General features: G+C 31.9%; 1 protein-coding gene across 1 annotated transcript; it reads left to right on the forward strand.

The window, feature by feature from the left end:
- The first annotated feature begins 1,269 nt into the window (after positions 1–1,269).
- LOC134708120 (protein SET-like) lies at positions 1,270–10,356 on the forward strand. The gene is made up of 8 exons (XM_063568423.1): positions 1,270–1,410; positions 3,919–4,100; positions 4,536–4,658; positions 5,172–5,285; positions 6,369–6,536; positions 7,705–7,732; positions 8,333–8,406; positions 8,904–10,356. The coding sequence occupies exons 1-8, from the start codon at positions 1,314–1,316 to the stop codon at positions 8,952–8,954; spliced, it is 837 nt and encodes a 278-aa protein (XP_063424493.1). The 5' UTR covers positions 1,270–1,313; the 3' UTR covers positions 8,955–10,356.
- The last annotated feature ends 5,442 nt before the right edge of the window (positions 10,357–15,798 follow it).

The raw sequence follows: 15,798 nt of genomic DNA on the forward strand, positions 1-15,798 counted from the left end.
TTTGTCGTTCAATTAGATATCTATCCATCTATAATATTGCTGTTTCCTACTTCAATGATCTTCAATGTAGATCTGGTGACTTTTTTCGACTGCGGCATGTTGCAACAACAACAAAAACTGATTTTAAAAATGTTTTACCCAATATCTTTCATTTTAAAACCGAAACACAGAAGTTTATTTTGAAATATTAGAGACACAACGTGTGGTTGTGTTCAACCATAAACCTTCCCCCAAGCCTTTCTAGATACCAAAAAATGAGTAAAAAAACTACTCAATCCAGTACATGTACCAACAGAATGACCATTAACTTGGACTAACAAATAAAGAATAGCACATTTTTTTGAAAGCAGGATCAAACTGTGCTCGTGGATTTTTTGGAAAAAAGTTTGTTTCCAGTTTTGGGAGAAAAATTAAATTTGTTTTTGACCCTGAGAAAAAAATGTTTGCTTCACCCTCAGCTGCTATACGTAACATAGGCGGATCCAGGGGGCGCCCCCCCCCCCCCCCCCCCCATTTCATGGGGAAAATTTGGTTGATTATATAGGGAATCACTGAAGCATGACTGGAGCGGGCCCTCGCTTAGGTCAGTCAACGGGCCCCCCTTAGGAAAAGTTCTGGATCCGCCACTGTACAGTAATGCCAAATTTGAAAGAAAAAAAATTAATGTATTTTCGACTTGTCGCTAAAAAAACGATTGTTTTTCGCCGAAGGAAAAAAAAGTTTGTCCAGAGAAGAATCCATAATCCCCCAGTAAAATAAATGGATTCTGCCTAATGGGCATTACACTACCCTCAATTATATGTATTATTATATAAATTATTAAAAATGTATGTTATATCAGAGACATATAATACAATATTATGTATTATATGTCTCTGGTTATATATATATACATGGTATGTCTATTGTGTGTTTATTTCCATGTCATTATGTTAGTGTGGAATGTGTTATGATGCCATTTTTAAAAGCTAACTAGAGCTTTTGTTACTTTGTTTGCAATATATCAACAATAAATAAATTTGATTTTTTTTATTGATTTGACTACCTTATTCCGAACAGTGTTCGTTTCTTAAATTATTTCGATAACTTAAATAACAGTACAAAACAACAGATAAACCTAATTACAACAAAAAGAAATACAATCCATATTTCATTTCGTTTAATTTTTTTTAATTGATTTTCTTTTAATATAATCTTTACTGCTAGGGTTTTAAATGACATTAAGTTTGAACATTATTTTCTTCAAAATAGATGTATGTTATCATTTACTTGAAGGTTTTGGCGCGCACATCAACTTCCGTCATAAACCGCACATGCGCAATCTTTTGAAAGCAAGCAAAATGGCGACTCCTGCTAAAGTCACCAAGCCGGAGGGAAAAAACAACCACGAAGCTGCAGATGAACAAGCAGGTAATGGCATTGGTTATTCCAATGCAAATCTACAGTATATGGTCCGCTTTTAGTATAATTTGAATGCACCAATTGTTCACAGTTCTACTGCATCGGCTATATCTTAGACCGGCCATGTGCAGAATGAATGTTTCTTTTGTTTGTATCGTCATTTATTCCCTTAATTCAACAGTTTAATCATTAAGTCGTAGTTGTTGTCATTTGAGTAATATTTAGAGCTAAAATGCTTCGTTTTGAATGCATGATATAAAGGCTCTTTTTGTATCTGGTGGCAAATTTTAAAGAAGTGTATGGACCGACATTTAAAAAAAACACGTGCTTATTATAACTTCCGGTGTACACAGTAAATACACAAAAATAAAAACGAGAATTGATATTTATTACAAATATTACATTGACAATTCTGTTCCTACATTCACAGTGTTCTCTAAAATGTATACCAATGTCCTTTCTACTGGTAAAACAGTGAATGAGTCGAGTTGTGTATATAATTTATTATTAATTAATAATGTACATTTTGGGTGCTGTAATTGGCAAATAAAATACTTGTATCATCTAATTGTTTGTTTATTTTATTGTATTTTACATGAATTACACTTATTTGGTGTATACTTCAGTATAATGACACTGACCTGAAGAAATACAGGGCTCGTGCTACAACTAGGGGGAAGAAGTTGCTTTCCTGTCCATCACTTTGCTTCGGTCGAGAGGTTAAAGCATTGATTTTTATTCTGGTTTCATTTCATAAAATAATTAATGTTTAATCACTTCCGTTAGGACCAGTACATACTTGTTCCTGGAGCGTACATGTACATCAAATTATTCTAACTGTCTGCTAAATAATTTGTTACTTCATTCGAACTTGATTAAATTTACCTGAAGTAAACTTATCCATGTAATACCTTAACTTCAATTCCTCAACTTCTAACTTGGAACAGTTACTTTAATTGTATACCCAGATACAAATTTAAAAGATCAGATACATATGGCCCTAAATGTATTATAGTTTGAACCAAACAATGTAGCATTGCGAGCTAACAAACACTTTTCTTTCAAATCTCACTACTTCTTCCTCTCAATTTCAAAAAGAGAAAACACTTGTGTTATTGACGCTCAGGCCAACAAAAAATATATGTCTGTTTCCTGTTTCTGACCGACCCTGACTCAAACCCCCCACCCCTAGATCTTATTATTTAAATCCGGAAAAAATTCGGTCCCAGTCCAGAAAAAATCGTTCCAGATCCGTATTTTACTATGCCCAAACCAAAAATGGCTGCTCCCAGCACAAATGTGCCACAATAAACGAGTTTAAAAATGTCAGCACTTGGAGGATTATTCAATTAAAGCTTATTTAAAAGGATTGAATCATTTTAGGGTACAGGACCCTAACCAAACATGACATATATCCGACTGCAAATCTGACAGGAAGTGCAAAAAAAAAAAAAAAAAATCCCGACCTACCGACCCTGATTTTTTGGCCTTGGAAGCAGGAAACAGACATATATTTTATTTTTGGCCTCACCACAAACATCGTTTAAGATGAAACCTTAATTGAATTAACACTATGCTGTCCTAGAATTTTCACTATCATATTCATAGATTGAACATTTTAAACATGTTGAATATATTTAGTTAGAACTGTTTTACATTTTGTCATTTCAAGGCCTTTTATAGCTGTTTTGCTCATTGTTGAAGGCCATACGTTGACCCATAGGTGTTAATTTCTGTATCATTTGGTTTCTTGTGGATAGATTTTTTGTAACATTGGCAATCATACCACATATTCTTTTGTTGTATATTATGATTCTGAAGTAGTGTGAGCCCTGAAAAGACATGGAAATTTTTTAAATAATATGTAATTTATGTAAATACTTTACATTGGTGACCAAGGCAGGGCCTTAAAAATATGAAACTCCTTACAGTAATGTTCCTGGCTTTGTTTAAGGGCTAAATATTGGCCCCATTCCCAATCAGAAAATACCTTAAAAATAATTCCAAATGTAACAGAAAATTTCCTAGATGTATATTGGAAAGGTCTAACAAAATTTGAGATATATATCACATACCATGGGGTATCACTGAGGATTTTTGAAGGCAAGTCCTGAGTGAAGGCCTTTTCATTTTTGGCCATGGTGAGTCCAACAGTGAGAAGAAGATAAAACATTAAGTCATGAGCTAAAAGAACAATGAAATGACAATAGATTCAGATTAAACTTTAATGTGTACATGTGTTCAGTTAATGTTTATACAAAATATGCTATAAAAATAGTGAGTCCAGACAGATTTTCATGAGTATTCAGTCTAAAGCTCATTGACTAGTGTAAGTGAGAATCCAACATATTCAACACATTGAAGATACTAGGACAGCTATTTGGGAAAAAAACATACAGGTATGCACAGTGTGGAACTAAGTTTTGCATGGGTTTTCGTTCTAATAAAAGTTCATCTACATGAACAAGAGTATATATATATATATCCTTGGTTTATTCATTGTTTTTATGATTGTAGACAAAGAACAGCAAGAAGCTATCGAGCAGATAGATGAAGTACAGAATGAAATAGACAGATTGAATGAACAAGCCAGTGAAGAGATTCTTAAAGTAGAACAAAAGTACAATAAACTACGACAACCATACTTTCAGAAGAGATCTGACCTCATTGCAAAAATTCCAAATTTCTGGGTGACAGCTGTATCCTTCAACATTTATACTAATCATTCTAATATATACATTTTAATATTTATTTTAGTACATTATAACATTAATATAATATTGAACATCACATTACAGACAGGTCTGGTGGGTGGAGGCTTATTTAATGGCCTTAACATTTAAAAAAGATAATCTGATGATATATATATATAATGTAACTTTTGTCATCAGATTGATTGATAGATGTTTAGCAATCCTAGTTGATTATGGTTAAGAGTCAAGATCACCAGCTACATGGCAGTCATAACTTCAGTGTTGACAGGATGTTGTCTTTGAATGCTGGACTATTCAGACCACCAGCCCTTTTCATCATAAGAAACGAACACAGTAAATAGTTTAGACTCTTTGGAGCATGTATAATATATTTTTTTTATTTTCACTAAGTATTTTTCTTTTTTCCTTAACCCTGAATAGTTTGTAAATCATCCCCAAGTTTCAGCACTGCTGAATGAAGAGGATGAGGAAGCACTACAGTTTTTAACCAAAGTAGAAGTACAAGAATTTGAAGATATAAAGTCAGGTTACAAAATTAACTTTGTAAGTATATGTTGCTGGTGTTACTCCACTGATATAGGGGGGAGAGTTTTGAATATTCTTACTTGCTATCAATGATTTTACAGTTGTTTTATAACCTTACCTGCTTTGCAATATTCTATAAAACAAAGTTGAACAATGTAAATGTAAGATTAATGCAAATATTGTTACAAAGTCAAAATTTGGCATAATTGACCAAAGAAAATTCTACACGTCAAACCCTATATGAAAAAAAAATATATCAAATAAACACTTATTATATAATATTTATTATGCAAGAAGATCAACTTAATCATATATTCTCATAATGAATTCACTGAACCTGATATTTAAATCAAATGGTTCTCAATCAGACACTTGATAAAATTTCTGTAGACATAAAATTGAGAAGCATGGAAAAGGGATAAAGAGCATAGTTCATGGATATTTATTTATGATTCTAAAAAAAAAAGGTCATATGTGTTAATATATGTTATTTTGAGCATTGAATAACTTATGAATCATCATATTTTGTAGCACTTTGACAGTAATCAGTACTTTGAAAACGAAGTAATATCAAAAGAGTTCCATTTAAATGACACAGGTGAACCTTCATCGAAATCAACTCCAATAAAATGGAAAGCTGGAAAGGTATTATAATAATTGCAATGCAATATATCTTGATATTTCCTCTTAGCTTTTTACACTGGGCTTTTGCTGAATAAATTGAATATGGGGATGGGGTTCTGAAGGCACTTTTATCAAAATTTAATTTATGGTGTATGTTTTAGACTGATCTATAGCTTTCATAACAATTATGAAATAATCAATTAAAGAAATTGCATGGCTGGGTTAAAGTGCCTTCCAACCCCTCCCCCATTCATGTACATGTTTTCTTGAAAATCCCCTTTTCTTCACTCTCGACTTGTTTGAATACTGAAAGCATCAGTTCAACTTGTCAGCAACCTAAGTGTGCAAATGCTGCTATTTATGTACATGTATATACATAGGCTCTTTATTAACTGAAAATTCAGTAGGGTTTGTAAAATGACAGAGGTGTCCTTGAAAATTAGGTTAAACAGGGGTTTCATTATCTTTCATGTTGACCCGTACTTTCCCCATTTATAGGTGGTACCTTTCAATTTATTCCACGAATATTTTTAACCAGTTAAAAAAAACTTTCAAAAACCTAAAAGTTTGTTCTCAGATAGACGAGCTTCTCTTTTCTATCTGTATTTTCCTTTTTAAGAAACGAGTGACAAAAGTTTGTTCTCAGATAGACGAGCTTCTCTTTTCTATCTGTATTTTCCTTTTTAAGAAACGAGTGACATAATGTTGCAGTTAAAGAAAGAATGTAAAGAAAAATATGTATGCCCCATTTATGGTCACTGTTTTTGGTTAAGTTTGTTTTTGATGAAGTTTAAGTCTAATCAATATGAAACTTAGTAAATATGTTCCCTATGATTTGATCTTTCTGATTTTGATGGTAAATTAGAGATTTTATACCATTTTCACAGTCCACTGAACATAGAAAAAGATAGTGCAGATGGGATTCTTGTTTTAATAAATTTTTACAGAAGATAAACACTTTAACCTAAACTTGCTGGAAATTGTAAAATATGAAGGATATGTTTTATAACTACTCATATTTCAAATTTCATTGTATTTGTAATTTAAATTTTGTATTAAAGCTTTAACGAAGGATTACATTACACTTAATTGCTTGTATTTCAGGATCTCACAAAGAAATCAAGTACACCAAGTAAAGGTGGCAGAAAAAGGAATTTAGAAGAACAAGAATCATTTTTCTGTTGGTTTAGTGACCATGGTGATGCTGGTGCTGATGAGTTAGGGGAAGTTATCAAAGATGATATCTGGCCTAATCCATTACAATACTATTTGGTAAGTCCTTTCCCCTCCCCCCTCATGGTGCTGATGAGTAAGGGGAAGTTATCAAAGATGATATCTGGCCTAATCCATTACAATATTATTTGGTAAGTCCCTTCCTCTCTCCCTTTCTGGTGCTGATGACTATGGGGAAGTTATCAAAGATGATATCTGGCCTAATCCATTATAATATTATTTGGTAAGTCCCTTCCCCTCCCCCTTATTGTGCTGACGAGTTAGGGGAAGTTATCAAAGATGATATCTGGCCTAATCCATTACAATATTATTTGGTAAGTCCCTTCCCCTCTCCCTTTCTGGTCCTGAAGAGCTCATGGAAGTAATCAAAGATGATATCTGCTCTAATCCATTACAATATTATTTGGTAAGTCCCTTTCCCTCTCCCTTTCTGGTCCTTCAGGTTGCACTCCTGCAAATGTAGATAATGCAAGTAGCCATAGAAACACCATTTACTGCTAAAACTAACATTTTTTTACTTTGAACTTTAGAAGAAAAAGATATTCAAGAAAGAAAAGTTGATATGCTCTTCCCTTCCCACTGTAGGTATTCCAATTTCCATGTGTATTTATACTAGTTACATTCACATATCTCAATGAAATTAAACATATCAAATCTGAGAACCCAAATTAATCTATAAATATTTTGTTTTCCTAAAAGAGTTGTGGTATGTGCAACAGTTCAAAGTCAGTTGTATTCACAAAATGCCATATCAGTTACATTTTAGATTGATGAAGGAAATATTTATGCCCTTGTCAATTTGTAAAGTGTTGCTCAGATTTGCCTTTCTGAAATCTTATAGATTTCCAGGCTTTTCTTATATGTTCAAGGATATTGATGTTTTTCTGTTAACTATTGTTGAAAACCAACTAACATATCATGTTTTGAATTTTGTTCTGGTTGACTGAACTTAAGGGGATGCTCTCTTCTGTACTAAAGTGACCTACAATTAAATAACACACAATGTTGCATAAAGATTTGTTTAATTAGATTATTGGAATATGAACATTTTCTCTGAGGCTCTTCTTCAATCTTGCATCTCGAACTTCTATGTACCAAAAAAGGAACATTAGAATTAACAGTGGAAGTATAGAAACAAGTCTTAAAGAACAAATTCTGAGAATTAACTTAATTTGTAGTAACATTGACCAATGATTATATTTTACAGGCTTCAGAAATAGAGGAAGACGGTGGTGGTAAGTAGTGTTTACATACAATGTTTTTATCTTTTAAAGGTTTTTGGTAACTTTTTATCCACTAACTCCTAATTATAGGGCAAAATAAAGCATTATTACTACAAAAATCAGATTGGATATTTAAAGAATATTGATTGTTAAATTGTGATTTTATGTGATGAATTAGATGATGTTAATAGCAGATGATTAGGGCATACTTTAAAACATGGTTTGTTTAAATTTTCACATTTCAAACTGTTGAAATATTTCAATCCTCTAGCTTCTGTCAAAAAAGTTGTGTAACCAAATAAAAACTAGTTTTATGAATAAAGTATAAAGATTGTAATAAAAAAAATGAGAATGGACATGGTGAATATGACAAAGAGACAACCAGACCCAAGAGCAGAAAACGTTCAAAGGCCGCCAATGAGTCTCGACACATTGCGTAAAATCCTATACCCTGAAGCGTGCTTCAGCTAGTGCATGAAATTTCCGAGGATTGCCAGATGTTCAGATAGTATTTTTCCTATTTCCTAATTTATTTACTTTCACCGACATGGCTGTTTTTGTACCATTGTTTTTAGTGTCATGATGTGAACCAGTACTTTCATTGTATTTCAGACGATGATTTAGATGAAGAAGGATTAATGGACGAAGAGGAAGGGGATGAGGATGATTTTGAGGAAGGAGATGATGTGAGTTATAAATAATAAGAACTTTTGCAAATATTCAAAGATGCAGTCTATACCCTTAAATTGGGATTACTATACATGCTATACTCATGTGCAATAATGATCTTCACAAAAAATTATTTCTAATGAATATGTGGTTTGATGACCAATGAAGCATCTCGGCCATAGACAAAATGACACAGAAGGTAGCATACAGCCTTCAACATCAGGAAAATACACACTGCACTCAGCAAGCTATAAAACACCTTATGACAAATATAAATAAAACAACTTAAACAATAAATCTAACACTCATACCAGATCTTCTTTAAATATATCTAAATATTAACAGTGTGATTCATGTACAAAACAAACAAAAATAACAAATATAATCTTCAGCAACAAACTTCTGTCAGGATTAAGACACATAAAGAATTTGACAGGGTTAAACATGTATTTTAAGAAATAAACCATATTTTTCGTTTTTGAGTTTCATGCATATGATTATTATTATTTTACAGGATGGTGAGGATGATGAAGGTGGAGAAGATGAGGGAGAGGATGAAGGATGAGGAGTTCCGAATGTAGTTGTTGTCATTTTGTCATTCATCACCCACCAGTCGTTGTCATCTGTCATATCACATTAAAGAGACTACAGAGACCAAACAATCATTGTGTCCATTAAATTATGATGGTTTACATTTTTACGAAATGTTTTAGTTCATTTTAGTATACATTGTGAAATAAGTCCATTCATCATGTTGTGTGATGGAAGTTCTCCAAGATCATGTGATTGGTTTATGGAACATCTTCAAAATCTTACGGAACAACAAGAAATTTTCACTACATTCTTTTTTTTACATTATCTATCATATCATTTAAGGTTGCAGTAGATATTTATCATGTTTCTATTCAGCCTTCTAATTTTATAAATGTTAATGAATAATTACAACACATTTTTTTTTATAGTTCTTCATCAATACAAGTGTCCCTCTTACAATCTTTAGATTGCCATAGTAATGTACAACTATTATTTTATCCATCACCATAATCATGTCTCTTGGTCTTGTATGTTGGTAAAAAAAAAATACATTAGAAATAATAAATTAGGAAATTTTAGTTCTATTTAGTCATTTAAAATAAAACTTTATCTTCGTTGCAAAACCAGCTTGACCAATGAAACTTTAAGCATGTTTTTTATTTGTTTGCCTAATGCAAAGTAGGGTTTATATTGTTAAAAAATGTTTTTTGCTTTGAAATCTGAAATATACATTTTTGATTGCATGGAATTGTTATTTCAGTAAAATATCATATTATGTGCATTTCTAAATAAATATCAAGTATAAGTTAACAGTAAAAAAATGGAAAGTTTAACCTTTCATTTAAAGTGTACCAAAGAACACCAACTTCAGCTTATTTTAAAATAGAATAGTGCTCCGATACATAAATGAAATGCCCAAAATTCAAAAGAATTGCCTTCAAGAATATAAAAACAGCCAGAAATTGCTCTTGTTTTGAAATAATAAGGTTCATGTTAACCATGGCGTTAAAAATATATTTCAAAGTAAAAAGTAAAAGGAAAATTTTATAGATAAGAACTTACCTAAGGGTGAACAAACTACTGACAAGGCATTGGAAATATTGTACTGTATTGTTGATCATTTTAATTTGTACAAACCGTTACTTAATCAGGTATCGATAAACTTATGTTAAATGGTTTATTATAGTTAACTTGCTGTTATACTTTTGTAACTGAATATATCAACCAAAAACAATGGAAATCCAGGTTGTTAAAAAAATTACATTGTTGACTTTTGCTGCATCATGGGTTAAAACTAGTTTTATTTGAAATGTAACTCTCCATTGTGGAATGTGCATTTTTGCTTACAAAAAAAAGTATTTTGAAGTATTTCTGTAAACTGATAGCATGATATTGATGAATATTTCAGGTCCAAATATAAATTCTGGAAACAATTTTTTTTTTAGTTTATATACACAAGAATCTCTCTGGCACTTAGTGGTAGTTATTTATACTGTTGAGACTGATCAAGAACTGGTATCGAGATTTGAACAATGGGTATTTAACTGCTGTGCAATGGTTCTTTATAGTCGAATAAACAACAAACCTGCTTCTGTGTCTGGCATATGAATATAAAACCAAAGTTATCTATGCTGGATTTATTTTAATGATCCATAAGGCTCCAAACACAAAATACTATTTATATAAGAACAAGGAGATATGGTATGATTTTCAATGAGACAATTATCCCCAAAACTTAAAATAAAGTGGATGGTTAGTCATTATAGGCAACTGTACGGCCTGCAACAATGATTACTTTATTTATCAGTATTCAAAGGTCTAGAATGTCATGTATATGGTTGGTATTTGGAAAACAGAAGTAAGATTGGACGAGAAGTAAATTAATGTTGTAATTTCTGCCAAGCTGACATGGTTTTTTTCAATGCTTTTAAGTATACCATGTCTTGATGTTAACCTAGATGCCATTTCAGGATGGGCTGGAAGTAGTACTGTAAATTCAGAAATTATTATGAGCATTTATTATTGCGATTTTGTAATTTTTGACATCAATGCGATTTTAATTTTTACGATTTTGTGAAAAATCCAGTTATATTCACATAAAATATTTCAAAATGTGAGTTTATATTATTGCGTTTACAACTCTTATCGCATTTTCGCAATAATAAAAACCTCTTAATAATACCTGAATTTACAGTATGTCGATGTTATAGATGTTAATTTCGTATACTAAAACTAGGGACTTTTCACTTATCATACATGTAGGAAGCTGTGGTGTGAGTATCAATGAGACAACTCTCCATCCAAATAACAATTTATAAAAGTAAACCATTATAGGTTAATGTATGGCCTTCAACACGGAGCCTTGGCTCACACTGCACAGCAAGCTTTATACATGATGGACCCCAAAATTGCATCTTTATTTTTATGCGTTACAGTAGAGAAATGGAAGAATACATGACACTGGAATCTGATCAAAACAGATACAGCAAAAAACAATTTGAAGAAAGCTTAATTTGTTAAGGTTAATGGCTTCAGTGTTTCATTATTCTTGTGTTGTGAAGTTTCTGGAATGTATGGCAATGGGGAATGCACACAGAGGAGATCTGCAACAAATCTTAAAAGGACATAAGGTTACAGCTAATTTTCTAATGCATGTAGAACAAAACTTTGGTTATCTTGGTTGCTTTGTTTGTATATTGTACACTCATTAGGATAACACCCAATTGAATTCAAATATGATATATACAGGTTAAACTATCCCTATATAAATTGTTGAAGGATGTCAATCTTATTTACAAAGTTTATATAAAAAATTATACAAACAAAGCAAGTAAGCCAACAAAAGTTTTACTTTGCAAGCATTAAGAAATCAGCTGTAACAAAAAAGAAACTTATCTGTATTCTTACTTGAAGCTTGAAGTTAAATTCGAGGAATATAAAGGACTGCTACAACATGTTCTAGAATATGCAAGCACTGCCTGGGACCCACATCAAGTATATTTTCAAGACCAACTTGAAATGTACAGAAAAGAGTGGCTAGGGTCAAACCATGAAAATACAAATACGAATTGTAAGCATTACTGCAATTACCATCACTAACAGACCATCGTATACAAAACAGACTGATCTTGTTATGCAAAAGAATACACAGTCGAGCAAGCTTATCTGACCAACTGAAAAACAAAACATCAAGACAACCTAAAATATGCATAGCTAACATTTCAAACAAAAGCATATACATTAGAACACAATTTAATACTAAATACCTTTAAGGACTGGAACCCGATATATTTCATCAATATTCAGACAGCAGAGGAACAAATTCAGATTATTTCTCTAAGATTCGAGACTGTCGTAGAACATGTAGAAAGTATAATGTTATTTTAGACACCCCCTAATAGAAAATTATTTCTCTCTGGTTTTAAACAAGGTGTTATAGAAGAAAATAGTATTTTCAGTCTTTTTATAATTTTATCGTTCCTATTTGATCCAAAAGAAAACAACGAGTAATTGAGTTAAATCTGACTACTCAGCCTGTTTGATTAACACCAAAAATAACTATAATCCTAGATTTTTCATTAATTTTTAAACGTAAAAGTCATGGTAATTTACCACACCCTATTACCGGCTATCATTTCTGGAGTTGCGATCGGTAACACAAATCGGACGGTTTCGGCAGACACAAATACCTATTCTATACTATCTATGCTGCTTCTATTTCCTTTTTCTTTTGTGTGAGTCACTCAATAACGCTATAGGCCATGTGTCTAGGCATTCTAAATAAGTTTCATAATGTTAAAAAAGAAAAGCAAAAAAGTATTGATAAATTGTTGTATATGCAGCAAAATATAACGACCACCAATATTCTTCATGTATTAATCTGTTCCTCCTCACAGATTTTTTGCAGATCATAAAGGCTTTTATTTTTCGTCTTAGTCGAGCCTTAGACTTTCGTCGAAAAAGCGAGATATAGCGATCCTACACTCCGTCGTCGGTGTCGTCGTCTTCGTCAGCATCGGCGGCGTCTGATAATTTGGTTTTTGTCCGTCACTTTTGCTTTTTGTCCGACACTTTTGCTTTTTGTCCGTTTGTATTTTTGTCCGCTAATTTTGCTTTTTGTCCGAAATAAAAATATGAATATTTTTTGCAGGTCTCTTATAAACACCGAAATATCTTGCCTTTTTTGGAGTTAAATTCCTTTCACTAGATATAAGATGTGGTATCAGTGTTAATGAAACAACTCTCTATCTAGTGCGATCAATATGTCCTGAATCTACCACTCACTTAAGTATAAAATTATTTATTTTAAGTTTTAGAATATCGTTATTATGAGCATTTATAATTTCGACATACATTTAGTTTCGCCTGAGAAGAGCGCAACATCTGGCAAAAACTTGGCAACAATCATCATTAGGGTATATAATTAAAAAAAAAAATGTCTGATTAACTCGCCGCCTACCAACCAAGATGACCAACATGGCTGAAATAGAACATACGGGATAAATATTAAGTTTTGTCCACTTTGTCTATTTTGAAAACCATTAAAAAGAGAAAAAAATCTTACAAAAGTAGATTGTTCAGCTCAACCAAACTGATGTCCATACATGTCAAAACTGTCAGATGACGTCCCAATTTTGGTTTCCATTCTCTAACTGTAGTTTGCATCAATCAAATGTTATGAAACTTAAAACACAACGACAATTAAAGCTTGTTACCACATAATCCAGATCAAGTTTGAAGTTTTGAGGCTTCACTTCAGAAAAGCTCACTAAGCCCTCTGGGCCAGGTGTGATAAAAAAAAAAAGAAGAAGCCAAACGGACAAAAAGCCAAACGGACAAAAAGCAAAAGTGTCGGACAAAAAGCAAAATTATAGGACAAAAAGCAAAGGTGGACCAATTTAAAGCAAATTGCGGACAACAAGCACCGTAGCAGTTGTACACAAATATTCACTCTGTGGTAAAAGTTTTGGAAATTTAGTAACTTTCTTAAACTATCCTGGATTTCTACCAAACTTGCGCAGAAGCTTGTAAAACAGCCCCTTTTGTGCTGACATGAATTATCACTGACATGGTTATATTTATAAATTAACTGTTTACAAAATTTGGATTTTTTGAAATACTAAGGCTTTTCTACCTCAGGCATAGATTGCCTTTGCTGTATTTGGCACAACTTTTATGTATATTGGTCCTCAATGCTCTTCAACTTCGTAGTTTATATAACCTTTTAACTTTTTGGATTCCAACGTCACTGATGGGTCTTTTGAAGACGAAATGCGCGTCTGCCGTATGTACAACATTTAGTCCTGGTATCTATGATGAGTTTATTTAAGATCACAAGATAGTACCTAGAAGTAAATTATATAAAAAAAATCCTGGGTTTCCGTATTTTACACATAAATGGACTTAAAATTTCTGCCAGGAAACATTACATTCACTCTCTGGATAAAGTTTTTAAAATTTTAATATCTTTCGTAAATTATCCTGGATTTCTATCAAACTTGGACAGAAGCTTGTTAACCTTATGTTCATAAAATAGTATCAGGAAGTAATTAAAACAAACATGCTGTTTGTCCGTATTTAACTTATTAATGGACTTTTTTTTTTCTGCCAGGAAACATTGCATTAATTCTGTCAAAAGTTTTTAAAATTCTAATAACTTTCATTAAACTATCCTCGATTTCTACCAAACTTGGACAGAAGCTTGTTTGTGATCATAAGATAGTATCCAGAAGTAAATTTTTGTTGAGCCTGCGATTAACGGCAAAATTAGGCGAGACACTAGATTCCGCGGAACTATTATGCGGGAACTTGGTCCCGTCTTTGTGATTCGTGTTGTAGTCTTTCTTTCATGGTTTTATCGATTCTTTTTGCGGGGAACTGCTCACATAGGTGTTACATTGTTTGGGAACTAGCTTGGACTCGGCATGACAACGGGACCTTTAAAAGACAATCCAGTCTGCTAACTACATTTTATTCTGGTTCACAGTCTAGTCTTATATACAACAGTTATAATACAGATTACATTACTTTTCCATTATAGTTATACATCAAATATTTCGCGATATCAATCGAACAATAATATAAAAACCGACAATAGTATACGCGCCATAAATGAACAGTCGTTTAATCTGTTATCTCCCCTTATTTCGTTTACTTATAATATTCAATCAAATATCAAATTAAGAATTGTATTTTCAAAAGTTATCTATACGAATAAGTTAATTCCTTTTTTATATGTTAAGAATATTTTATACAAATCATTTACCTAAATTTTATGTCAAACTTTGTCTCCTATTTATTTAAACTGTACCACGATTTTACTTGTGAATGTGATTAAAATTACTTTACTGGAAAACATCTTTTAATTCTTTAAACTCGTTTCTGCTTATGTTTAAAAGATAAACTATTAAACAAATTTAACATTTTTACTAACCTTTAAAAGACAATCCAGTCTGCTAACTACATTTTATTCTGGTTCACAGTCTAGTGAACCAAATGGTTTTGCACGACTTTATATAGCAGACTGGACTTAATTTGACACGTAATATTTTGTTACTCATTACAATAGCTTTCTCTGATCTCTTTTAATAAACAATGGATTTTTGTCGGTTAAAGGCAGAATTACTTAATCTTAATTGTTCAAGTCTATTAATTTTAAAAGTATATACAATTATCTTTATGCCTTCGAAGCTGACACATTTATTAATTAGCTGGGGGACATTTTTGAGACAACGTTATCAAATATGCTTAAAAGATTAAACACTTTACATTTATATTTTTAGGAAATTGTTCTATAAACAAGTTAAACTTTCTTTAATTTATTTTATTTACGTTTATTTTTCTGTCATTTAATTGTAATATTCTCTTTAACTTCT

Source organism: Mytilus trossulus, chromosome 2 (assembly GCF_036588685.1).
Source record: "Mytilus trossulus isolate FHL-02 chromosome 2, PNRI_Mtr1.1.1.hap1, whole genome shotgun sequence".
NCBI lineage: Eukaryota > Metazoa > Mollusca > Bivalvia > Mytilida > Mytilidae > Mytilus > Mytilus trossulus.

Coding starts and splice junctions, on each gene's coding strand:
- LOC134708120 (XM_063568423.1), top strand. CDS start 1,314: ATGCGCAATCTTTTGAAAGCAAGCAAAATGGCGACTCCTGCTAAAGTC. Junction 4,101..4,535: donor CAAATTTCTGGGTGACAGCT/GTATCCTTCAAC, acceptor AACCCTGAATAG/TTTGTAAATCATCCCCAAGT. Junction 5,286..6,368: donor TAAAATGGAAAGCTGGAAAG/GTATTATAATAA, acceptor CTTGTATTTCAG/GATCTCACAAAGAAATCAAG.